The sequence below is a fragment of the Prionailurus viverrinus genome, chromosome A1 (genome assembly GCF_022837055.1).
Source record: "Prionailurus viverrinus isolate Anna chromosome A1, UM_Priviv_1.0, whole genome shotgun sequence".
NCBI lineage: Eukaryota > Metazoa > Chordata > Mammalia > Carnivora > Felidae > Prionailurus > Prionailurus viverrinus.
The window spans coordinates 127,265,869-127,293,408 of record NC_062561.1 but is presented as its reverse complement, the minus strand read 5'-3'; the positions used below and the strand labels follow the sequence as shown (position 1 = coordinate 127,293,408).

The following is a 27,540-nucleotide window of genomic DNA, read 5'->3' as shown; positions in this document are numbered from 1 at the left end:
AGCAGAGAGAAAAGGTAGATGAAGAGAAAGAAAAGCAGGTACAGAACTAAAGAACAGAGCTTGGATGTTCAACATTTGGTTTTTGTCCTAAAATAAGAAAGAGTATTAATCATTTCAGTTTTCCAAATATGAACCTCTGTGTAGAAGAAAACATCAGGAGTGGGGAACCAAAAGAGAAATAGCAAAATCCACTCAAACTAGAAAGTAAAAATGGAAACAACATGCTTTAAATAAAAGAAATTTAATGATAATGTGTTCCCCATGAGCCCACATCCTTTTCACAGGTACAGTCCTCTAAATGTAACTGGCACCAAAAATGCAAGTTGATTTGTTACCAGGAGTTTCTTTTCCTTTTTTAAAAAAAAAATTAATGTTTATTTATTTTTGAGAGAGAGAACAAAAGAGAGAGAGAGAAAGAGAGAGAGAGAGAGAGAGAGCAGGGGAGGGGCAGAGAGAGATGGAGACACAGAATCCAAAGAAGGCTCCAGGCTCTGAGCTGTCAGCACAGAGCCTGACATGGGGCTCGAACTCATGAGCCATGAGATCATGACCTGAGCTGAAGTTAGGACACTTAACCGACTGAACCACCCAAGGGCCCTAGGAGTTTCTTTCATAATCATACTTCTCATTTCCATATGCTCTTGTCAGTTTTTCCAATGTTTCAAGGTGATGTACTGAATATACAAAAATTATACAAAGGCATAAAATTAAGAAGAACATATATCAAAGGCTCTGTCATATTCAAAAATGAGAAGGTTGAAAATTCTCATAAGCTCTTTCTTTTTGGTGGTCTGTCATTCCCAACCCTGTCGACTCAAATTCATTGCAACAGTGTTCCCCTGGGAGTTGAAAAGGAGACAATTCCAAGGATTATGATTCACCATTTTGTAAATGATTCATTTGTCATCCTGGCCTGGCAATTTTTTTTCCTTTGTGTAATCTTTCCTTAATAAAGGAGGCTGACAAAATGATCTTAACAGAATTGAAAATGCAAGTGGGGGACACATTGGCTGAATTTGGGATCCAAAAAATGGGTGGAACATGCGGAGTCAAATCAGAAAACTTAAGAACATGTGTGCAGGCAGATCGATCAGGTGAGGCAAAATAAGGAACAAGAGTACAAAAGCAAAGTGATGGCTAATTAAGAAGTGTACATACAAAGACATGTGTCCAAAAATAGGACTCAAAGTTCTGTCTATGATGGATACTTACTCAGAATCTAAACTACATACAGACACTAGGTATTCAGTTTTTAAAGGGAATGATATGCTAAGGAAGGAAATCTAGACAGGGACCCACCTACTAGAGAACTGGGATGGTGGATAAAGAAACCCAGAAATTTCCAGTTTCTACAAAATTGGGATCCCAGGAAGACCAGGTAGAAGATCCATTTGAGACTGAACAAATGAACAAGTAAGTTTACATTTCATATATTCCCTTAACCTAGGAAAGATTGGTCTCAAAGAAGGGGTGGAGTCAAAATAATAAGTAATTATTTCAGCTTTTCCAAATTTGCAGGTTTGAGAGCTATAGGAACATGAGATAGGTAATTAACATGTGCTGCATTCTCTGTGGACCTCTCCCTAACTTTCCTAATTTGACATTTTCTTTTTCACATACTCAGACATTTCCAATGCCTTCTTCTAACCAACTCCCAAAATGCAACTGTACATTAGACAAGCAGAATTAAATAACATGTTAGCATAGGCATAACCTGTGTCCCTTGCTATTATCTCCTGCTCTTCCCATTGCCAAATGCTATATATTGTCCACTGTCTAGTGAACTACACTCTCCTGAGTTCCCTGTTAGCTATGCTGTGATCATGGACTGCCTTCTTGAACTATACCAGACAGCTTATTTCCTTTTCCTTTCTGTGTCAGGAAAGGAAGCAGAGGCTAGAGGACAACCATTTAAGAGGTAAAGTATGCTCTAGAATGCAGCCTCAGAGGTTAGAAGTCAGGGAAAATTTGGGGATGTACCCACCCTGGTCCTAACAGGTACTTATACCCACCAAGACACAAGTGGTTTCAAGGTCCAGATGCAATTAGTCTGATTTTGATTCCTAAGATGACAATCGTGTGTCTGGCTAAAAAATACCCAGTTCTGTAGAAACCATTCCTGTAAAAGCAGAGATCTATTGTGCATGCCAGATGACATAACTTTATAAAACAAACAGACAGAAGAAAAACAAAACATCAAAAAAGACCAACTTTTCATGGAGGTAGGAGCAACCTTTACAAGTCATCAGTTCACTACTCTGCATTCTTTAAACTATTGCACCTGGATTAAGGTGGATTAACCCCTCAAACAGCAGATGTCACCTTCGACAAAGCAAGACGTTTTTCCTTACACATGGGACCATAGCTTTTCATCTGGCCATTTTAGTACCACTCTTCCTACTCTGTCCTCAGGGAAAATAGATAGAGCTGATAAACTTTACATACAACACATCAGTATCCCAGTGTTGTATCTCCAGGACAGATGGCTCAAATGTCTCATCCATTTAACTCATACTTAACATAGTATGAGTAGTCACACCTCTTGGAGTATTCTTACATCAGGCATCCCCCTTTCTAGGAGCACCAAAATTGAATTAAATCCAATAATACACTTTTACCAAAAAAGTGTTGCTCTTTTACAAAGGTCCCACCCTCCCTATCTCTATCAGTGATATTTTAGTCCGACTAAAAGCCTTGATCTCAAGTGACTATGCTTTCTGTAATAAAGATCAGCAACCCCAAATATATTTTCACTACATTACCTCGAGTTTCTTTCCACTGCCTTGGGAAGCCATTCTACACAGGGGTGGGCCTAGGTTGGCCTCTATAGGTGCTACGACCCCTGAGTTGAATAATGGACAGTCCATGACCCATAGGCGCTCATAATTTAATGGAAGAAAAAAAAGTCAAAAACGAAATGACAGATTATTCATGTAAATATCAACGAATAATATGACTTTCAATAGTACATTTTCACCACACTATTGAGTCTTCATCACACAAATACACACCTTAGAAGATTAAGGTGCTGGCAGATTCCCCTGTGGGTGAGGTGTCCTTAATCCGTTGCCTCCCCCTCCACTTTCCGTCCTGTCACTTAGTTTTAAGAGGCCGTGGGCTCTTTCTGGAAGAGTTGCCATCCCCCAGGAGGCATGCCTCATGGACAGGCAGCTAGAGACACATCCGTGTGTTCTCCAGGCCCTGTTCTAAAAAATACTATGGACAGTTGTGCTCTCCCTGCCTTCATCCCAGTAAGGGGTTGGGATGCTGAAGGAATGGGACTCGGCTTCCAGCCCTGCTTGAAAGAGATGAGTTTCCTCTAGTCATTGGGATTTTGTAACACCTTCCTTTGAAGAAATGACCCCATGATTAAAAAACAAACAAACAAACAAACAAACAAAAAACATTTAAAAATCACTGTGGTAAATGCTGAAGAGTTTGAGGAAATGAACCTCTCTTTGTTTGAGACTGAGTATTGGAAACTTCCACCATTTTAGTTCATGACATATTCAGAGACATAGAATAGAAAACTGAGCTGAAGGGGAATGGAGAGAGAATACTTCTAAAAGACCTCAGTATCTAAGAGTATATTGAACAGAAGGGCAAAGAAGGAATCAAGAGCAAAGTTAGCCACCAGGGAGAAGTCTGACTATATTTGGTCTTGAGGTGAGGGAAGGATGATCGGCAGATAAGGAAAGAGGAGAAGGGAATGAAGCAACAGGTAGATTCGCTGGCAGACAGAGTAAGTTCGAGGCCTTGAAGCTCTGATGCTATTCTTCCAAGCTCAGATAACACTCTGTCTCCAGCCATCCAAAGGACAGGCCTCCAGCCAGAAGCCACATTTGAGTCAACCTAAGGCTGTTTGCTGACTTCAGATATCAGGAGGAAGTTTGAGGAAAGTATCCAAGCCTGCCATCCCAAATCCATCCTCAATCTTAATAGACTAATGTAGACTTACTTTCAGCTCTGCATGAGCAGACACAATGTGACAGGAGGTACTTTAGGGGCAATTGAGACCTGTTCCTTAGAACAGCAGTTATCAAACTTTATTGCATCAGGCTCACCTGGAAAGGCTTTGAGAACTCTAGATTCCCCAGTTCTGTTCACAGGAAGATTCTGATTCTGTGGGCAGGGGATGAGGTTCTCCAAACGATTCCGACAAGGGTCTGCCTCTGGGACCACACACTCTGGGGACTCTCTCTCTGGAGGAGCCATGGTTTCTGTGCTAAAATCATTCACTAGACACTCCTTTGGGAAACACTGGTGCTGATAAACCCAAGTGGATCAAAACCATTCAACCAGGCCCCTGCCACATACAGCCTTCTGTGGTTATTTTCATACATGAATTTCTCTCACATTCTGAGATTAGCCCATCTGCAAACTCAAGAGCCTCCCAACTGTAGAATCACCTTCACACTGTTTGAATAGGTATCAACAAAGCCAGGCTAAAGGACTCAGCACGTCTTGCTTTTCACCAGCCCCTGAGTATGGAGCCTGCCCTTTCATCTCCGCGTTTAAGCCCTTTGGTAGCTATGTTGTTACAAAACTCAATTTAGAATTTCACTCTCAAAACCAGACCTACAGACCTTGTTAGAGCATTCACAGAAGCTAGCCAGAGAGAAGAATGAGAAAAACACATTCAATTTTCACTCTCTTGTTTCAATAGGTTATAAATTTATGAAGAATTAAGTGGTAGAGATGAAATCTTCTGAGCTTTGTCCTGACCCAGGGGTTAATTGCTTTGCAAAATATGAAGGAAAACAAAAACACTACTGTACTATTTTCTTAAAAGAGGAGGACAGATCTCTTGGCTAAAATAAAATGATGTGATTTCTATAAGTCATTTTCCCCTTCAACTGTCATAAAGGATCAACAGTGTGCCTTAAGAGTCTGGGTCAGCCTTTCACACAGCTGGTCTAAGTTGAAGAGTCCAGGGAAGGTGGCCTTGGTATGACATTTGCTGCTGAAAACCCCTCAATTCCTTTAGTTAACAAGCTATTGTTTTAAAATTCAAGTACCCTTAGAATGTTTGTGAGTTTAGACTGTCAGTCACATGTAACTCAGTGTAAATTAATATTTCTAATTTCTAAAGTTTCTAATAAAATTTGAAAGATTTCAAAATCAAGGATTTTGATTTCACCAGCAAGGCTCTCTCTCTGAGAATATGGCCAAGAAATCAAATGGTTTCTCCAGTTTCTCAGTTTGTAAACCAAGTATGGGTTGGAGAATGGTCCACCATACTTGTCACCCACCTCCCGTCCCAGAATTAGGGGAGAATCTTGCTCCAGTGAGTTAGATTTGAGCAGGACCTACTTTCCAGTCCATTGACGTACTGTTGTTGTACCATAGATAACAGCTAGGTACAAAATGCATGGGTATGAGCTTTCATTTACTCATTCTCTCATTCAGATACAGCTGCAAAATAAAAACTGCCTTCTGGTTTGTCCTCCATTTGCAATGGAGCTCTGAACCTCAAACCTGGTGTCCAGGAAAGCCATGTATTGTCAGAGGATCTCCTTTCTTTCATCTGCCCGCATGTGGGAGTATAAAGCAGTACCTCTCTATAAAGATGTACCTTTCCAAATACGGGTCAACAATGCTGTAATCTCCTGCTAATAGTGTTCACAGTTTTTTGAGGCCTAGAGGAATGGTACTCAAAATGTGGTCTGGGAGCCCCCAAACCCTTTCAGAAGGTCCTGAGGTCGAAATTCATTTAAAAATAACACAAAGCTGTTATTTGATTTTTTTTTTAATTTTTTCAACGTTTTTTATTTATTTTTGGGACAGAGAGAGACAGAGCATGAACGGGGGAGGGGCAGAGAGAGAGGGAGACACAGAATCAGAAACAGGCTCCAGGCTCTGAGCCATCAGCCCAGAGCCTGACGCGGGGCTCGAACTCACGGACCGCGAGATCGTGACCTGGCTGAAGTCGGATGCTTAACCGACTGTGCCACCCAGGCGCCCCTGTTATTTGCTTTTTCCATTCTCATTCTTTCACAGGTGTACTGTGGAGTTTTCCAGAGGTGACATGACATGTGTTATAGCAACCGACTGAAAGAGCAAGCAGATATGAAAATCCAGCTGTCCCCAGTAAGCCACATATTAAAAAAATTCGCAAAAATATAAAACAATATCATTCTTCTCACTTCTTTTATTTTTCAAAATGTAGCCATTTTTCATTAAAAGTATGTAATTTATGTTTACACGCAATATGCTGTTATTTTAAAGTGAATTAATATTTAAATTTTTTCAGCTTTAATTTCTAATATAGTAAATATCAATAGATATCACCTACATATACATACAAGCTCCTTTGGGTCCTCAATAATTTTTAAGGGTGTAAAAGTCCCCAAAATTATGAGAACCATACGAGGCACATTACACATACTATCTTATTCTGCAGAATAACCCTACAAGGCAAAGATTCATATCCTTATTTTATAGAAAATGAAACCAAGACATAACAGAGTTAAATGATTTTCCCAGAATGAAACCACCAGACATCAAAACCCATTATTTCTTCTTGTGCTCTTTTGTTGCTCTTATTAAAGCTGGCCTTGTGTTTGGCTTACTTATGAGACTGAATATACAAACAGACAACGGGCAGACCATACGTCAAAAAAGAACTTATACCCACAACCTGCACCAACCTGTCCAAGAAGCTAAGCCTCTTATCTTCAATAAGCAACCAAGGAAGCCAGTCTGCTGTAAGTCAGACTTACAGGGAACCAGATTGCTACCTCTACTGACAATCCAGGAAACTAAATAATTATTTCTGTAACAATTGGACCCAAAAGGTCAGGACTTGATTGATAACTGGCAGTTTTCCCCACTTCCAACTTAGGAGGAAGCCAAACATGTATCCCTAACCAGTGATAAAGGATGCCCCACTTCTAGTTAGCCCATGTACAATGTCTCTGCCAATAACTTGCAATAAGGACACACCTGAAGACTTCCCCTTCCTCCACTAGAAAGCCTTCCTACTCCTCTGCCTGCCTTTCAGTCTCTGCCAAAATCCAAAGGATGGTGGACAACTCCCTTGCTGTATCAAACTCAATGTAAATAGCCTTTGCTTTCCTCATTTGGTTGCTCTTCACTTATCTCCATACTTGCTTTGATACCATTATCCTCTAAGTCGCCAGAAGATAGGAAGCTTAAAAACCCTTGGTTCCCTCTCCTCCAGGGTTTAGCACTTTGCACAACACATAGCAACCACTATGCCTAGTCATTTAGGACAAACACACACTGTGTCACTAAAATACAGTGACTGCCTGGTGACGTGGCTATTCTCTCCACACTGCCTAGACGAGGAGGGTTGTACCCACACAAACTCCCACATCACTTATTCCCAAACATTTGGGCATGTGAGACCAAAATAATATAAATAATAAATAAATACATATGGCTACTATATTTATGAGAACTGCCATATTTTTCCTAAGAAAGGGTTTTTTTTTAATTTTTATGTTTATTTATTTTTGAGACAGACAGAAACAGAGCATGAGTGGGGGAGAGGCAGAGAGAGAGGGAGACACAGAATCGGAAGCAGGCTCCAGGCTCTGAGTTGTCAGCACAGAGCCCCACATGGCGCTCGAACCCACCAACCGTGAGATCATGACCTGAGCCAAAGTTGGACGCTCAACTGACTGGGCCACCCAGGTGCCCCAAGAAAAGTTTAAAAAGAAACCCACCATCTATCAGATTACCAAAAGAGTGGGAAGAAATTAATTAAAATAAATAATATTACTTTAATTGTAGAAGTTTCTTAAAATTGAAGAATTTAGCTTTCTGAAGAAACACATTGCCTTGTTCTTCCTTTGGAGACACATGTGTTAGAGCCCAGCGTGGGTCACGGTTGGCATTTGGGAATATGCTTATGCAGCCTCACAGAGCAGAAGGGCCAACTCCAAATTCTGCAACTTGTGCATCACACAGGTTTTCCCTGCCTCTCTGTGACTGAACCATATACCTCAATGGCTTTTGTTGCCAAAGTTCCCAGACCATTTGCATTCCCTTTACAGAGGATATGGCACCTCAGAGAGGATTCGATAAAGGCCCTGGGTTCACTGGTATTTTTTTCTATGCAGACATTCACTCAGTTTTGAGTGAACATTAATGTATTTCCTTCTGAAGCAGACACGAATGGCCGTATAGTGTTCAAAGTGCCAACTCATTAGCAGTATCTTGAGCTTTCAGTAAAATTATCCAATGAATGCCCACTGGAACAATTAAGAAGGACCATATGGATAGTCAAAACAAAATAGAACTCTGAAGTGTACATTATTCAAATTATCAGGAGTATGAATACATGAACACAATACCATATAACATCTATAATTCAAAGTTTCTAAAATGTGCATTTGGGCTCTACACCTTATTTAATAAATGAACAGTTTTATACAGAAAATATTAATCCCAAACTATCTTCTTCATTGTACTAAATATGTGCCTTTGCCTTTCCAGACCCTCACTTTATCCAATTCCATCCTACTCTGTGCTGTGGGGGCCTAACCTCAATGAACCGCTAAAACAGAGCTATTTTGGGGGCTCCTGGATGGGTCAGTTGGCTAAGTGTCTGACTCTTGACTTCAGTTCAGGCCATGATCTCACAAAATGTAGGATCAAGCCCCACATGGGGTTCTGTGCCAAAACGTGGAGCCTGCTTAGGATTCTCTCTCTCTCTGGGCGCCTGGGTGGCTCAGTCAGTTAAGCGTCCGACTTCGGCTCAGGTCATGATCTCACGGTCCGTGGGTTCGAGCCCCGTGTCGGGCTCTGGGCTGATGGCTCAGAGCCTGGAGCCTGCTTCCAATTCTGTGTCTCCCTCTCTCTGCCCTCTCCCCCATTCATGCTCTGTCTCTCTCTGACTCAAAAATAAATAAACATTTAAAAAAAATTTAAAAGAAAAGGATTCTCTCTCTCTCTCTCTCTCTCTCTCTCTCTCTCTGTGCCCCTCCCCTCATTGCACTCTTATGTGTGTGCTCTTTCTCTCTCAAAATAAATAAATAAACATAAAAAAAACAGAGCTCCTTTGCAGGCTACTCAGGAAAGGGGGCTCAGCCAATGACAGGTACAGGTGAGAGGTCAGAGGGCAGGAAGAATGAGAGGTCTGGGCATTTCTTCCTTTGGCCCCTTCCTTGCTGAGCCATTGATTGGCAGAGGCTGTGCTATTCAAAGACCAAAGCTCAGTCTACTGGGTCTCTTGGGCTCCTTCTACCTGTATGGATACAGCTCTTTCTGGTTCCCATTCCCGTCAGTCCAAGTGGTGGTAATAGCCCTGCGGTCTGCAGCATCCCTGAGTGCAGCCTTAAATACTACAGATACCTTTGTAAAATCAATAAACTGTCCTCAATTGTCCAGTGTGTTTCTCTCCCAAACCCTGTTGATACATTCACCCACTTCAACTCTTTTTAATCTTGTCTCCCTTGTTCTTCTATTTTTAGGTTATACTCTATAATTTTGCCCATGATGCTTGATAGACATTCTAAGACTGATTAAATTGTTTTCAAAGATGGAAGATTTTTGAACTTTTTGTGGAGACCTTGCCTTCCATTTCTTCGTAATGATTAGCAGGCTGAGCAAAGTGATCTTTATCCACTGATGCTTATATTGCTATTTCTTTTAACGTGCTGATTGAGTTGCCACTGTGGTATTGACCAGGACTAGCAAAGCTGGTGTTATGAGAGCAAAAGTGGAAGAGAAAACAAGAACATCCCTAGCTGAAAATAAGTACTATCCAGCTTAGGAAATGCTGTACTTTCTTCCTTAAATCTGACTTGGGAAATAAATATGGAGTAATTAGGGACACCTGGATGGCTTAGGTGGTTGAGCATCCCTCTCAGCTTGGTTTCAGCTTAGGTCATGATCTCATGTTTCATGAGTTTGAGCTCTGCATTGGGCTCTGTGCTGACAGAATGGAGACTGGTTACAATTTCTCTCTCTCTCTCTCTCTCTCTCTCTCTCTCTCTCTCTCTCTCTCCCTCTCTCTCCCTCTATCTCTATCTCTATCTCTTTCTCCCTCTCTCTCTCTGTCTCTGCCCCCCCCCCCGATTGCTTGTTCACTTTCTTTCTCTCTCTCTCTCTCTCAAAATAAATAAATAAAATTTTTAAAATCATTATTAAATAAATAAATAAATATGGAGTAATTAAAAGGTTCATTTGTACCCAGATTTAAGCTGTGTTTATACACGCCAGAACGACTAGTCAGTTCAGTATCACTTTAAACAAATCAACAGAAAAATAACAATGGGTGACTTGATGACAGAGGCATAACTTACAGCTAAAATAAGTAACTGCCAGTGATACTAGGCAATATCCTGAGGAAATTATTCCCTGTGTTTTAAAAACAACTCTCCCCATGAATTCAGTGATTTTTAATTGTTTTTGTTACAGAGAAAGATACCAATTTTATGAACACTTAAACAGCTGTATGGGTTTGCCTTCCCTGTACAGTTGATGAGTTTATCTAAATGTAAAGATGGCTCAAAAATACCACAAAACAACTCAACAACACGGCTGACTACCCCTGGGCATATCAAAATTTCCTCTTGGCTGGTGAAAGATCCCCAGGTGTCCTAAAAATGCTTCACCTTGTCAATTTGCTTGTATATTTTATCACCATGTTAGAACACCAAAATTAAGTTCTTCATATAAATGTCTGCCTATTTTGGAACTAGAAATTTATTTGCAGTTACAGAAAGTATGGAGTAAGACCGGTGATGATGTCAATATTGGAAAATGCAGGTGGAAAGAAATAAAAATGACTTCTTTATTGAGCACATTCAATGCATCAGGAACTATGCTAAGAATTTTATAAACATCATTTTATTTAATCTTTACAAAAAGACTATAAGCAAAGTATTTTTATTTTCCCCAGTTTACAGATGGGAAAACTGAGGCACAGAGAAGTTAATTAACTTGCCCAGGGTCACAACAGAAGCCTCAGGACTAAAATTTGAACTCAGATAGCCTAGCTTCAGAGCCCATTTTTAATGACAAAACCACTAAGTAATATTTCTGATCCAAGTAAGTATAGAATAGGCCTAAGGTTAAAATAATACCAATGTGATCAGGCAGATTTAACATTTTAGGTGATGACTACATGGAGATAACAATACAGTAGCAAAGGGAGGCTTCTGAGAGGTCGAATTAGACTTTCCAGCATCCTCAAACCAAAGCTCATGCATATTAATAAAAAGATTCTCTTACTCTCACCTTGGGCCACTGTGATCTCAAGTCACCTAATGACAGTGAATGTGATTTATAAAATGGTATGATGGAGGTAAAAAGTTTAGAATGGCAAAGGAAAGCAACTGGCAACATGAAGGGAGACAAAGTGATATTGAAGAAAGAATATATATATATCTATATATAGATATCTATATATAGATAGATATCTATCTATATATAGATATCTATATATAGATAGATATCTATCTATATATAGATCTATAGATATCTATATATCTATATCTATATCTATCTATATCTATCTATCTATATCTATATATTCTATATATATATATTCTATATAGATAGATAGATAGATATAGAAGATATAGATATAGATATAGATATAGATATAGATATAGATATAGATATAGATATAGATATAGATATATAATGGGCTAGGGGCACCTGGGTGGCTCAGTCGGTTAAGCATCCAACTTCAGCTCAGGTTATGATCTCAGGGTTTGTGAGCTCAAGCCCCACTTCAGGCTCTGCACTGACAGTGTGGTATTCTCTCTCTGTCTCCCTCTCTCTCTGCCTCTTGCTCAAAAATAAATAAAATAAATAAATTTTAAAAATATATATAATAAAAAAACAGAATGGCTTAAGACTAGAGAAAATATCTCGTGACCACCAAGTAGAGTAGTCATGTCTGAAGGGTTCATTCTGATAATCCTGACAGTCCAAAACAAATTGACTCATTTTTCATGGCCTCTTAAGGTAAGTAAATGTACAACAAAGAAAGAGTTTAATTACAATGTTTAACTTGCTTAAAGTTTCCACAATTTAAATAGTCTGGAACTAAACTTATGCCGAAACCCCATTCTCTGCTACCAATGTGGCATTCCCATTTTCAAAAGGTTTGAGATCAGCATTCTTGGCTAGAAGTCCCTGTATGAACTGGGCTGATTGGAAGATCACAAAAGATATCAATCTGGATGGGATATATGATTATGGCACACTTCTGTAAAAAACTTACTCCATTGATTTTGGATACTTCCTGATTTTTTTTTTCTAAATCAGGGAGTTAAAACATTGAAAGTTACTCTAAAAAGCAGTGGAAAAAGCTATGTGGCCAGGAGAAAACTATTTAACCTCTCAGAGTCTTGGTTTCCTCCACATTTAAAAAGATCTCTATAGATACCAACATTCCAAAGTTGTTGGAAGTGCTAAAAATATAATCTGCTCAGTGGCTCACCCAGAGCAATGCCTCAGAAGTGGCACCTACAGAGAGAGGGTGCACCAAAATGGGTTCATAAAGGCTCCAAAGCTGGGCGGCTCCCATTCAGATCTGCTAACTACCTGTTAGCTGTGAGACCTTGGGTGAGTTATTCACACTCTCTGCCCCTCAGTTTTCTCATGTGTAAACTGAAGACAAGAATGGCATCTTGTGTCATAGTTTTTTGTGAGGATTACACGACTTCACACCCACGAATGTGTTCCACTACACCTGGCACATTAGGGATCGCTCAATGTCATTTGCCCCAGGAAATCTAGAGTCCTGCCCCAATGTCCGTTCTCTATCCTGCTGGCTCAACACACCTTTACCCACACACTCCAACTGTACGTTCCTCTCTTGTACTAGTTGTAACTGCTTATCAGCCACATGCGTCTTTCAGTCCCTCCAGACAAGCAGATAAAATTTCCCCAAAATAGTGGTGAACTGCCATGAAGCTGACAGAAGATTAAGCTTTAGGTTCCTTCTAAGGGGGGCCAGTAATAGGTTCACATGGTCATCTGCTTTTTGATACTTTTGCAAAAGTAATGCATTTTTATACTTGTTCCTTAGTTTTTACCAATCTGTCAAAACTATAGGCTCCAATAATCTAAATCTACACCTGCTCAAATGGGAGGCAAAATGGGAGAAAAGTGAAGATCTGATAAACCAAGAGTAAGCAACAAGCACTCTATATGAAGCTATAGTGGAAAAAAACCCAGAAAGCAGAAACTTTTGAAATGGGGGGTGGGGGGGAGGGAAAGAGGGGAGGGGAGAGAGAGACACACAGGGAGGAGAGAGAAGAAGGGAACATGAACACTCATCCTTATTCTTCAATGTTCAGCTCCTTCTCATCCTTTGGGTCTCAGCCCAGTTACTTCATATAAACCCTTCTTGACCATTTAACAAAAGCAAACTTCCCTGCCCTTGTTGCTATCTTTCATTTGTTATAGTGCTGATTATTTATCCACAACACCATCACCATCAGATTTTCTGAGCATTTACTTTCAATCTCAAATTCCTTCACAGAGTCAGTGTCTTACTCATTTATTGAGTAAAAACTCAATAAATGTTGGTTGAGTAAATGAATGAGTGAATCAATGAGCAAATAATTCTATTTCATTTGTCAGTTTATGGCTCAGATGTAGACACCCTCAAGAAACCTTCCCAAAGTCCCCAAGACTGGGTTAGACTTCTTTCCTGTGTAACCTGTGTTCATGTCTCCAGAGCATTTATCACAGCAGATGGAATTCTCTCTTCACTCTCTACCTCCCCACCAGACAGTGGGCTCCTGTGGCAGACCCTGTGTATCCTTTACCATTACGTCCCCCAGCACCTACCACAGTGCCTGCCACAGAGTAGCACCCAGCATATATTTGATCCAATTAAATTATTTGTCTGAAGGTTGGTACACTATTTTTAAGAAAGAAGAAAACTAACATTTACTGTTAGCTCTGTGTCTAGTATTGAACAATTATATAAAAAAATTATTATGGCAAATACCTAGCAGATAAGGGGTAGTAGGTATTTTCTTTCATTCACAAATGAATAAAATTTGTGAAAAGGCTCAGAAAAGTTAGGGCTTGAGGTCACAGCTAGTGAGATCAGAATCAGCATGTGATTCCCAAAATGTCAGACTCAAAAGTGCCCCCTCCTACTGTTGGGCCACTCTGCCCCTTGGGGACACTCACTCAGTGATCCACAGGAGGCCCCTTTCTTGTGTTTGTTGTCCTATCTTCCCACATAGCTGGTAATCTCCACTGGGCCAGGAACAAAAGTCTTTAGTATTTTCCCTACTTTGTCAATGTTGAGAAAGTGGTTTAAACATGGTGGGACTCCAGGAGTTGCTGACTTCAGCTGCCTGACAGAGCGAATGTTTTCATGCATCTTAACACTTAGCACACAAGCATCAGCTTCCTCTCAGGGGTGAAACCCAGTATTACCTTTCTCAGTCTCTCATGGAAAGAGCAGATGCTAGGTTAGAACACATACGAAGGGGGAAAAGAGCATACAGGTGACAGTACCAGCAATGGTCTTGGCAGCTGCCACCAGCTTCAGTGGTTCTCTTGAGGAACTCACCTGGGCAGAAAAGGGTGGTTCCTTATAAATAGATGAAAAAATATGAACACCATCCTGAAATACATGTGTAGGGTGACTAGGTTAAATGAGCACCAAATGCAAAGATTACAGGTAGAAATATTTTCCAATTCCATTTTACTCAGACTCTTCTTTCTGCCCCTTCTTGATATGCAAGTTCCCATCCGTGAAAACAGGCATTCCAGAAATGTACAGGAAGAAGCTAGTTGAATGTGTTCCAATCCATCCTGCTGTGTATATCTATGTGTTTTAAACACAGATAATGCACAACCAACTCATGCTGGTGGATAGTAAGTTAAAAGCAAAACAAGTGATTTCTTTCTGTAACTATAAATAATTTCTTAGAATAGGTAATCAAGAAATAGGAAAAAATATAGAGTAATTATATAGTGTGCAAAAGTACTTGCTAAGAATTAACATATGTAGGATTCTAGATTGAATAACCTAAAGAGCTCAAAGAAATCACTTGGCCTTCCTGGACCTCATTTATATCATGTGATCAAGTACACATGGGCTTTGGACTCCGTGCCGTGCTGGGTATGCCGCCTCTAATATATCCTAGCTATGACCTTGAGAAAATTCCTTTATCTTTCTGATTCTCTGTTTCTGCATCTATAAAACAGGGCTAATAATACCACCTTCCCTCGTGGGAAAAAATAAATTCTAAAATGCATAAAGCATAAAGTGTTTCCTTTGTGGGTAAAACTGGGTTCAGTAAATGATGCTATTATCAGTCATACCATCAAATGAGGAGTTAAGCCAGAAAATGTGAAAGATCATTTTCGGATCCAATTTTCTAGGTCTCCAAATGCTCAGACCAGGAAATGCACTGAGCCTATGGTAAGAGTATTTGAAATCACAAGAATTTGACTCAGTAGAATAAATGAAAGAAGCCACCCTGGGGCTCCAAGACCCACCTTCTTTATTAAACATGTGTTTCATTTTCTATATTCTCATGTGTTGACACCCAGGGCCTTGTGGACCCTGGAGGGACTGCCCTTCTCAGAGTTAGCCAACTCCTAGAGATATTAAACAACTTGCCAGCTCACTCTTCTGATGCAAAGGAACGAATCCAGAGCTCATACCATCAACCACCTCTCTTACTGGGCTCTAACACTTTGAGCCACTATCCACCTCCCTTAATCACTCCTGAGCCAGATAACCAGTGTCTCTATGTCCCCTGAACAGACAGACATAGGGTCTACTGAAATTATTCAAACTAGCAATCCTAAATCTGCTGTGCCCAGTCATTCCACAGAAACCACAACAGAGGCTCTTATCACACACCCCTAACAACCTCCTAATGCACCCTGGTGATTCACCTCATTCCCCTTGTGCCTCCCTCCTCTAGCCCATGTGTCCTTCTCCTGGAAACCATGAGTATAAAAAACTATCTTCTGTTTGTTGTTAATGGCAGTTGTCTCCTGATCTGTTGGCCTGGCCATACTCCAATAATAATAAAACTTGTATTTTCAAACACTGTCTTCCTCCATGCCTCCCCTAGGGAAGCAGGACTTAGGTCCCTCTCTGGGTTTACTAGTCCATCTCTTGCATTAGATTCTGACTAGTTCCTACCTGAAGACATGGTTACAATACGGGGATCAGAATCCCCTTTAGATGCATGTAGTCCAGCAGCACATACTTGACGAACAGATGGAACCTTTGAGAAAAGGAAAAGGTGCCCCTTAGGAAGAGCACAAGGCTCAGTAAGTGGAGAAGGGCCCCACTTGACCCTTTGGTGGGTGCCCTTGCACAGTATACAACGTGCATCTGTGTGTGGCAGCCCTGGACTCTGAACATGCTGAGAATCAGTTTCCAATTAACTCAGCCTGGCCAGAGCTTCAGAAATGAAGGGAGGAAGAAGGGGAAAGAGAGAAAAAGGAAGGAGAAAGGCACAAGGAGTGACAAAGAGCAATGAAAACAGTAATGCCCTCTGCCTTCTGCCTACCTGGCTCCTGTCCATGTAAAACCTATATTACCCAATTAAGCTATGGCTTTTTCAAGTTAAGTCTTCCATTAGTTGGAGTCAACCCTGATTTTAGGACTTAAAAAATGCAGACCCAACAGAAAAAGGATATCCAGGTGCTTTCTTCAAGCAAAGGAAGTTGCTATTTATTCAGGAGAATCACACTGTCAAGTCTGGCTATCTACACAGTCTAATTGCAATAATTGTCAGCACATTCTGCTTTGCAAATTGCTATAAGCCTCAATGCTCTCATCCTAGTAATCTAGATACTAAAAATAAATATAGGTGATATTCTTTGTAATTGATGCTATTTTTTTCAGTCTTCTCATTGGGAAGGCATCCACTTTACACAGCTTTTCTCAAAGCTAAACTATTTTTAAAATGAGAAGCAAAATAATATAGATCCCAGCTGTGAAATATTTTTCATTAAAGTGACAACCACACTATATTTTCCCCCCAATATATTCATAATAGCATTAAACCGACACATAAAAAATTAAAGAACCAGACCAAATACTTGGAATCTCTAAAATTTTGAAAATTTTTGATTTGAGAAGCATAAAAATGATAATAAAATGAAAATGCAGTAAGAAATATAAATTCAGTGAAGGATAAAGGGATTCATAAATATACTAATGGAATACAAAGTTGGTAAATAAGTACAAATGAACATTTCTCTAAACAAGTTTATTCCAAGGCAGTAATGAACTTCCAAAGAAAGGAGGTGTAACATGTCCATGAAGAAATGTCAGTGGTTTCTAGTAGCTGTTAAAATGGTTTATTTGCATGTGAATTGTTAAAAATCCAGTAAGTAATCCAGTTTGTGGACTGAGAAACTCCGGATGCAACACATGCAAAAAGCAAACCATCAAGAGGAACGGGGGAGTCTTCCCAGACAGGCACTTCCTCCTGATATTTTAGAAATACTTGAAATCTGGCCTCAAGTTGGATGTCCCTGAGCCTGGTGGATTCCACCGGCAATCAAGTAAACTTATCAGAGCGATCATAACACAGCATTTACCTTGAGAATGAACTTGGTGTAGTAGCAATCAGACTGGCTCAACTAGCAGGAGACCTGCTCTGGTACTAATTGTAAGGTAAGGCCAAATATTTATCTTCTCTAAACACCTTGGTTTCCTAACCTGGAAACAGTCCTCTTAATGGACACTTTAAAACTAATAAAGTAATCAGAATCATATCAACATCCTCAGCCTGTCCAGGTAAAGATATGGAACTTTCAGCCCTACCCCCCTGACCGCTCGGAGGGGAAAGGTGCAGCAGGCTGAGTTAATCACCAACTGCCAATGATTTAATTAATCATGAAAATCATGCCTGTGTAATGGAAGCTCCATAAGTATCCTAAAGGATGAGGTTCAGAGAGCTTCTGGGTTGGTGAATACATCAACGGTCTAGGAGTATGACATGCCCAGAGAAGGCATGAAAACTGTACCTATCCTCCTGCCCTGAAACTGTCCTACTTTTCTGTTTAGATGTTACTCAGTTCTATCCTTATAATAAACACATAATAGTAAGTAAACTGTCTTCCTGAGTTCTATAAGCTATCCTAACAAATTATCAACTCTGAGGAGTGGTGGAATGGGAACCCCCCCTCCCATTTGGAGCCTGTATATCAGAAAAACAACAGACTTGTGATGGGTGTCTGAAGTAAGGGACAGCAGTCTTGCAGAACTGAGCCCTTTACATCTGGGGTCTGTGGTAATTCCAGGTAGTAAACATCAGAAATGGATTAAATTGTATGCAGCCAGGTGGTGTCCACAGAGAGTTGAAGGATTAACTGGTCTAGAAAACCCACACATTTGGTTTCAGAAGTGTTGTCAGTAAGATGATTGTGGACACCCTAATGAGTTAGTTACAAATTAATGTAAGTACAGAAAAATATTATAAGCTGGGAAAAGTAGTTAATTGGCTATTAAATACTAGGAGATGAAAAACTGTAAGTGCCAAATATATTCCCCAAAAAATGATTTATTAAAGTTGTTATAGAACAACTAATAACAACTATGTTATTTAAAATTGTTAAATAACAACTATGCCATACTTACATGATAGCATCAAGCAAGGATCCCTAGAATTACTGTAGGTATACCTATTTTTAGGCACACCACCCTATTTCTCTTTATCCTATCCTCCTCTGCATGCCTCAATTCACTGAAATGGCCAAACTTTTTCAAAATTTTCTTCAACATCCCAGGATACATCACTTAAAATTGCCATCTGCAGAAAAACACCACCATATTCAAGAAAACTTCATAATTTTGTCAGCTTGGTAAAGGGGAATAGAAGCCCAAGCATTAGGCTCTGATAGACGTGTCCTGGAATCAGTAATTCATTACATATGATCTTGGCAAGCTACTAAACTTGCCCCACCTTCAAATTTCTCAAGTAAAATAAGAAGAAGAAGAAATGCAAAGTTGAATTGTTTCAGGAATTAGAGGTAAAGCATAGATAATGCCTGGCATATGGTGTGTGTTCAATAAATGCTAGCTATATATAATGCTTATGCAGTAGGTGTTTGCTTGTAAGAGTATATAACTACTCCATATTAATTTCTTTTTCCAATTATACTATAAGTTCAATGAGCACAAAATCTTTTTATAGTACTTCTTTGGAATGTTTCACAGTCTAGTAGACCAGTTGGTATACAGTAGTGTAAAACCCATTTTCACACCTGTGAAATCACAGGTGCATTAAGAGCTCCTAATTTCCCTAAAGAGGAAGAGAAGAGACTGCTTTAGTTGCAAAGATAACAGTGGCCACCAAACTACAGTTGTGACTAAGGAGAGGGCAAGGGGAAGGATTCCTGAGTTGCTAACCCATGGAGGAGTGTATCTGTATCCACAGAATGGGAGAATGGAAGCCCTGGAATGAAGTCCTGGGCTGGACTGGGCTGTGAAGAGAGTTGGAGGTTTGGGGAAAATGGGAGATTATGGAAGATTTGATACAAATTTAAAGACAGTTATATGTGAGGGCTTTTTTGTTGTTGTTTTAATGTTTATTTAGTTTTGAGAGAGAGAGAGAGAGAGAGAGAGAGAGAGAGTGGGGAAGGGGCAGAGAAAGAGGGGGAGCAGAGGATCTGAAGCAGGCTCTGCTGTGCTGACAGCAAGAAGCCTGATTTGGGGCTTGAACTCACAAACAAGGACATCATGACCTGAGCTGAAGTCAAATGGCCAACCGACTGAGCCACCCAAGCTCCCCTTTGTGAGAGCTTTTTGAGTGAAGTTATGGGAAGTGAGAAGCATGAGGAGATCTTTGAGGCAGCTCAAAGATCTGAGGCTTAAGTTAGCTCGGAGAACAACTTTCATCCAAATGTAAGACCTATACAGAAGTAACTTAATTTCAACCCCCAAGAAAAGTCAGTGAATCAGCTCTGGCATCATAGTAGCATTGTGTACTTTGAAGAAAATATTTTTAAGTACGAAATACTTTATAATTCTCAAAATAATTTATGTTATTTGAAATACATCTTTTTTACATTAAAAACAGATAATTATGTACCTCTACAAATCATTTCTGTCAAAAACCTAGATTGAGAAGTTACTAGAGATTATTAGATTGACTTAACACACGAAGTTGGCGTTTTACCTAAATGATCATGACAGCCATCTTTAAGCATCTGTAAGGTATAAGGAGAAACTAGGAGCTGTCAGCCAAAGGAAGGACTGTTATTTTAGCAGCAGAAAAAACATGGTCAGCGAGTTGAGAGATGTGTGGTTACAAAATTAATTTAATTTTTAATTCACCAAATCTCTTCAGAGTTGAGGGACCTTTCTTAAGCCTGAACATGAGAGTCACAGTGATATGACAGTTGGTTGCTTAAAGCTCAAAAGGAAGAGAATGAACCAGGACCCAAATGTGAAGCAATGAACATAGCTCTTTCTATCTCCATAGACAGGGCTATATATTTAAGTTCCAAAGAGGTACCCTCCCAACAAAAAGGGCTTTGAGGACTGGAAGAGTAGTGAAAGGTCCTCAGACAACTTTTCCAAGCTCTTACACCAGTTCTGTTTAGACTTGGATGACTCCTGAATTATAATAAATAAAATAGTAAGCTGCCCAAAAGGATACCTGTCTGTGTGCATACCTACATCTTTAAAGTTACACCTAAGAACTTTAAGATACTTAAAGGTCACTTGGTTTATACCGATATTTTAATAAAGTGGTATTTATTTTTTAAAAAAAGGTTTATATTTTACACTCTGGGATTTATCTTTCTTCTAGTTCTCCATATTTGAGGAGGGAGATTTATCATCAGTCCTACAGATTACCCCTGAGGCCAGTGCAAAATGGTAGTAGATATCAGAATTATCTCAGAGGAAGGTGGGAAACATCTCTTGGGAGGAAATACCTGTTTACAGCTCAAGTTAATTTGAGTGGCAGAGGCACAAATAAACAGGGAAAAGGGGCCAAAACACTGCAGAAATGCTCCACACCATTGTACCCATATATTCCATGATATACATAAAATGCTTACTCCACAAATCTCTTTTGGTGTCACTAAGTTTTATTTCATTCTTATATTACCTTAAACCTGTTACCCATATACATTTTTCTTCTGCTTCTCACTTGCTATTGTCCTAATTTTATCCCAAAGATTTAAAGAAACTTTGATCTTCTGCAGGGGTGGGAAGAGGCAAAAAGCTAGTCAAATGGTCTCAAAAGTTAGTGGAAAAACTTCTGCTTAGAGGAAAACCCTGTTTAAAGTAAATATTTTATTTCATTTGTTTTGTTTTGCTTGTGTGAATAAACATAACTCTTAGAGCTGAGAAAAGAAAGTCTGTAAAAGGTAAATAGACCATGTTCAAAGTTTTATGTGGGGCTTTATAAAGGTACCAAACTTCAGTTTTCTCTACATTTGGTCATTGACCTTTTCTTTACAATGCCCAGGACAAGATGCTCCCTATGATCTAAAAGGCTAGATTGACTTTGCCAACTTTGTGGATTACAAAAGTGGCATAGAGGGATTCACAGGCTTGTTCAGGGTCATACAGATCATGAAAGGCAGAGTCTAGCTTCTCATTGAGTGTTCCTTCAACCACCAACACAACATATATTTGGATTTTCTTTCTTCTGAAGACTCTAAGAAGCAACACTTCACAATAAGGCATAGTTTAGTCTCCATACCTTAAAGAGGCATCACTCTACTGTCTTTGAAACAGAATTTTCCAAGCAAAGAATCTAGAAATGGAGCCTGTGGACCCATGGGGACAGAACAAGGCAGAAAGTGTCTCTCTTTCATACATCTAGGTTCAATGTCATAGACTGAAGAACATTGTCATTTCAAAGTCACTTACCCAAATCTGAAGCTTGATTCTCTTTTCATTTTTGAATACAGTTTTTACTTTGAAATCGATCCCAACTGTGCTGACGAATGCAGATGTAAAGGAGTCATCCGCATAACGGAACAGGAAAGATGTTTTCCCCACACTGCTATTGCCAATGATGAGCAATTTGAACATGTAGTCAAAGTTCTGATCAGAGGAGTCTTTCTGGCCATACCTGGCATCTTGGGAAGAGGCCATCTGTGATTAAAAAAAAAAAAAAATGAGGATCAGTCTTCCGTTTGATATGAAGCTAGCAGCACACTCATTATTGGCCTTGCCAGAAACAGATGTCAGACCACTCAGGAGACCAGATGAGAATGCTCCCCAGTTTTCCTCTGATGCTGGTATCCATGGCAATAATTCCCTGCTGTAAGACAGAACAGCAATCTTACAGCGCTTTCCAGCTGTGTTGGTGTTTGTCACTGCTCAGCATTCAGAACCAATCAAAGACACCAAAGGAGACATCTATGAGGGTTACATGAAAAGCAAAGATATGAGGAACCGGCCAGAGTATGTGGGCTCTGCAACTTTATAATCCCAGTGATGGACACACCAAAGTGGCTGAACAGCAGGGTGTTTCTTACTGAATTATCTGAATTATTAGAGTCTCTCTTATTTCCTAAGAAAGTGCAGCCAAAGCATGTATCTATTTCATCTATTAACATCACATTAAATCAACATCCTAAAATAAATGGTAGTCCCTTTCAAATTAAAAATGGAGATAGCAAGGGGTGTCTGGGTGGCTCAGTCGGTTAAGCGTCTGACTTCGGGTCAGGCCACGATCTCACATCATGGTTTGTGGGTTCAAGCCCCGCATCAGGCTCTGTGCTGACAGCTCAAAGCCTGGAGCCTACTTTGGATTCTGCATCTCCCTCTCTCTCTGCCCCTCCCCTGCTTGTGCTCTGTCTCTCTCTCTCAGAAGTAAATATTTAAAAAATGACAATGGCAAGTGTTTATGGTTCAAGCACTGTGTGAGAAATTTACTGAAACCTCACAACAACCCAACGAAGTAGATTCATATGAAAATGAGAAAAATGACACTCAGAGCTATGATCAGGTAATGTGCTCAAATTCACACGGGTATGAGTGTCAGAAGACCATTCAAGTCAGGTAATATAGCGACAGGGCTCATATTATTAAACTCTACCTTGTTTCTCAATGATGACTAGGGAAATATGCACACGTGCTCTAAAAGACAATGTAGGAAATATTTAATTATGAAATGCATCAATGAAGAATCCCAGCTGGGTTCATACCTTGGCTCTACCATTTCCTGGCTGTGTGACTTTGAGTCAGCTTATTATTTTAAAACGGTGTGCCTCGGTTCTTTCTCTTACTTGACATGGAAATAATTATCATCTAACTTGGAACACTTGTGAAATAATAGATGCTATATCTGGAAAGCAGATATGTGAAGCACCTAGTATAGCATAGACAACGATCTTTATGATTAATTATAAACGCTTTACACGGATGTGGATTTTTTTCTCACTTTTTTGAGGACCATCTAAACAGCCATCAAAGCAGATGCTGCATGACTTCTAAACACCATTTGGCTCAATACAGAAAAGGAGTGTTTAGAACGGTAAACCTTACTGATTAGTGTACTTCCTTACATTTTCTGGTGCTTTGAATTCTTTGGCAATCGCTGTGCTGTCCAATATACCCCAATATGGTAGCCACTAAGCACAAATACCTATTTATATTTAAATTAATTAAAATCAAATAAAATTTAAAATTCAGTTCCTGAGTCACACTACCCACATTTCAAATGCACAACAGTCACGGGTGGCCAGTAGCTATAGTATTGGACAGCACAGATATAGAGCATTGGCATAACTGCAAAAATTCTATTGGATGGTGCTAGGCTAGACAGACAGGCTTTTCTCATTTCCAACAAAATCTGATCAATAATAATCTGTCTCTTGGGGAAGGTGGCAAAGAGAGAAGCCTTGGAAGATAGGAGAATGCTTGAAACAATAAAGAGTGCTCACCCTCATCTAAGACAACATTAGTTGTTGAAATCACATTCATGTGTTTATAAACAATTAAGGGAAAAGGGAAAAAAGGAGATGGTGAGATAACATATTCTCTTTCTACTGATATTTAGTGACAGTAATAGCACACAATTATATGTATAAGAATAAGGACAAAAAGAAAATCTGTATATATTATTAAATTTAAGGGCAGTAAAAATTTTGATGGCACTTCACACTTTATTAAATATAAGCTTCAGCATTTGTCTTTTTAAGTCCATGCAACCACACCAATGTCTTCAATAATTACAACTTGCAGTGAGTGTTTGCCAATATGCAAAACTGGGCCACTAAAACAGGCAGATATCATGATTTTCCTTTCTGGCCCAGCGGTCTACATGCTAATGTAAACCTCCACCAACACAAGCAGCGAGACAAGAACAAAAATAGGATCATAACTCTGGACTATAAGTTTGAACAATGCTGTCTTCCTCTGATGACTTCTGAAGTCAGGAAACTTCCGTGTGGCACCCCCATTCCTGCAGACATTGTCCTTTCACCAATTAATACTAACCCCCCCTTATGGAAATGCTGAAGTTAGCCAAGCCTGCAAATGGCCTTTGTTAAGAAGATCTTTCTACCATCTTTTATATGAAGAAGTCCAGATGCTGGGTTCTTGGAGAAAAATGTTCAGCTATGCCACAGTCAGAAAACGGACACTACAACTTTCCTAGAGCTGCCCATACTCAGCCTGCTAGCCTACCATATAGTGTAATCTATCACTTGAAGGGGGTATCCAACTGAGTCCTGTGAGTCTATAGGATGCCTTACAGGAAAATGTGACAAAGAAAGCTGCTATCAATCCCAAGTCCTATTCCAAAACCTGCAGAAATATCAACAGTATCAACATCAGCCTTTTAAAATGTAATTATAGAGATTTAGATGGAGAAAACCATCCTGGGGCTTTCTCTGATAAGAGAAAATGAAGAGGTTCAATTTCAAGGGCTGATATACCTTGTGGGGTCAGCAGCAAAGAAGGTGGTGGGAACACAGAGGGTGTCTATGATGCAGGAGGACAAAGCTGGTAAACAGGTAGGTGTATCCAGAGCCTCTAAAGGACTAATTAGAAGAGTTTCCTAACACACTATTCTTGAAGGTAATTTATTTTTTACTATTTCCTGACTTATATCCCCAATAAGATTCACAAAGAGCCAAAAATATGTGCATTGGGAATGTATAGGTCTTACATTAAACCTCAGAATAATGAAGCAAATCCTGGCCCAGAGGATTAACAAAGAAATTTCCCTAATCTTGCTGAGAACAGATATGAAGTGGTTTGACAGCATATAAGTGTCAAAGGCACTAGTAGTCACTATGTCAACTTATTGACACTTCTAAATACTAAGTCATGTGAACATTTTCATAGTTATCATGAGAAAATAGAGCTGTAATTTGAAAACATCAGTACACGTGAAGTAACTTTCCAGAAAGTAAATCAGATTTCATAAGAGATATAAAAGAGAACTCTTTAAATTGCATTCATCTTGAATTAATTAAAAAACAATCACCGAGTGGAAAGAATCTTTGAGGCAGTCCAACTTTCCACTCATTCCAAGAGTCCCTTCTGCTGGCATGTGAGCATCTCAGGTTAGTATTCTAGCCTGGCCCTTCACACAGAGTGACAAAAAGTTTAGGAGGTTATGAAGCACTATATTTCATTGCAGAACAACTGCAATTGTTATAAATTTCTTTCTTAGATTTAAGCCAAAATCTACTTCCCTATAGTTTTTTCTTATGTGGTCTAGATTCTGCCATTTGTATGTGTGTATGCATTTGAGAGACAGAGAGGATGCATGTGCAGGTGCGTGTGCAAACACAGCAGAGAGGGGAGGGACAAAGGAAGGGAGAGAGAGAATCTTAAGCATGCTCCATGCACACAGTGGAGTCCATGTGGGGCTCAATTTCAAGACAGTGAGATCATGACCTCACCCAAAATCAGAAGTCAGATGCTTAACCAACTGAACCACCCAAGCATCCCTAAATTTTGCCTTATAAATCAAGAGTTGACTCTTCTCCCATCTGAAAGAACTTCATGTGACTGAAGGAACAAATCACAGCTCCACAAGCTTTTCCTTGGATGATCCCTTTACTCCTTTCTCCTCACAGGACATGTCCAAAAAAATCCCACACATCCTGCTAGATTAAACTGACATCTCTTCAGATGTCAACGTCCCATGTGTGGCCCCAAAAATTGCTCACAATATTCCAGATACAGTAGTACAGAGTAAAATGAGACTATTATATTTCATCACAATTGACTTAATAAAGTCTTCTCAAATGCTCAGGTCTTTTTTCACATTAACTGTAATAAACATAGGTCTCCCCTATCCCTATCCTTATCCCTATCCTATACTTGGGCAATTGATTTTTTTTTAATGGAGATGCTAACCTTTATATGTACCCTATTACATTTCCTCTTGTTCATTGTAATTTGCAATTCAATTCTGATAATTTTATGTCCTTTCATCAAACACATTACTTATCCCTTCCAGATTTATTTCATTCCTAAGTCTGATCAGTATGCATTTGATTTATTCATTTAAGGCTCTGATCAAAATGCTAATCAGTTTGTAGACAAACAACAATAAAGTTTTTACCCTGTTAAATATACATGAATCTGTAGATGAGATTTCTACAATATGTCAAGGAATTTGGCAAATTTAAAGCAAATCCTTAACCTCTGGGAGTTGGTGTCTTGAGAAACCAGTGTTGCCCTCCTAGGTATGCCTTGGTTCAACTGCAGGTGAACAGATCATGGATTTCATTGATGTGTCAGTTTTCATTTCACTTCTAGCTCCCCCAGAAGTCCTACGGACTAGGGACCAAACAGATTACCTCTGACTAACATGTGCAATCACAGCCCACTTCAGCATTTTTGACATTTGTTTTTCAAAATAAAGGGGAAAAGCAAATTATTTTCAGGGAGTCCCCCGGGCACTTAAGAATCTAAATTGTACTAAGCCACTTTGTGGATCTCATGAGAAACACAAAAACAAGTCATTTTAAATTTACTGTGTTCCCACTACTACTACTGATAACAGCCTGAGGGGCAGTGGGAAGATGAAGGAGGATAAATTATACAGAAAAGGACATGTAGTTCTCTGAAAGTGGAAGGATAAAAGCAAGGATGAGGCAGATGTATTTAAGGGCACAAATGCACAAAGTAGTTTCAAATCTCAATCACTGCTACCTGGCAAAAAAAGAAAACTAGGAAGAAGAGCTATTCCTGAGAGTTCTAAAGTCAAGACTAAAACTTGAAAACCAATAAGGAAAATATGAAAAGTTAAGATTCCCAAATGTCCGTCATCTGGTCCCCAGGTGGCTTCTCCTGGGGAAGGTCCCGGTCTGGGCACTTTGTCGCCTTGCCGTCTCTCTCTGAATGGACCAGAATTGTGATGTTCTAGGCAGTCTCTGGCCAGCAATTTCTCCCTGCGTGTGTCTGCTGCTGTTTGTTCTGGAATGAGCCAGGTGAGAAGCAATAAAACACTGCTCATGCCACTGTGGACACAGCACCACTTAGCTGAGAAGATGCTGTCCAGGAAACTGGAAGCAGCCAAGGCACTGGATAATTCCAACACTAACCCCGGCTCTGAAGGAAAGGCCTGGAAAAGTAGGGCAGCATTCAGAAACTGCCTTGGTCTCTTTTCTTTGTCAGCA

At 39.7% G+C, this 27,540-nt stretch overlaps 1 protein-coding gene across 1 annotated transcript in view; it reads right to left on the bottom strand.

Moving 5' to 3' along the window:
- The window catches only part of RAB3C (RAB3C, member RAS oncogene family), a 302,968-nt gene that overhangs the window by 238,677 nt on the left and 36,751 nt on the right, over window positions 1–27,540 (bottom strand). Inside the window, exon 2 of the mRNA XM_047876639.1 lies at window positions 21,818–22,045. Within this exon, the coding sequence (XP_047732595.1) occupies window positions 21,818–22,045 (228 nt within the window). The remainder of the gene's footprint in view (window positions 1–21,817; window positions 22,046–27,540) is intronic.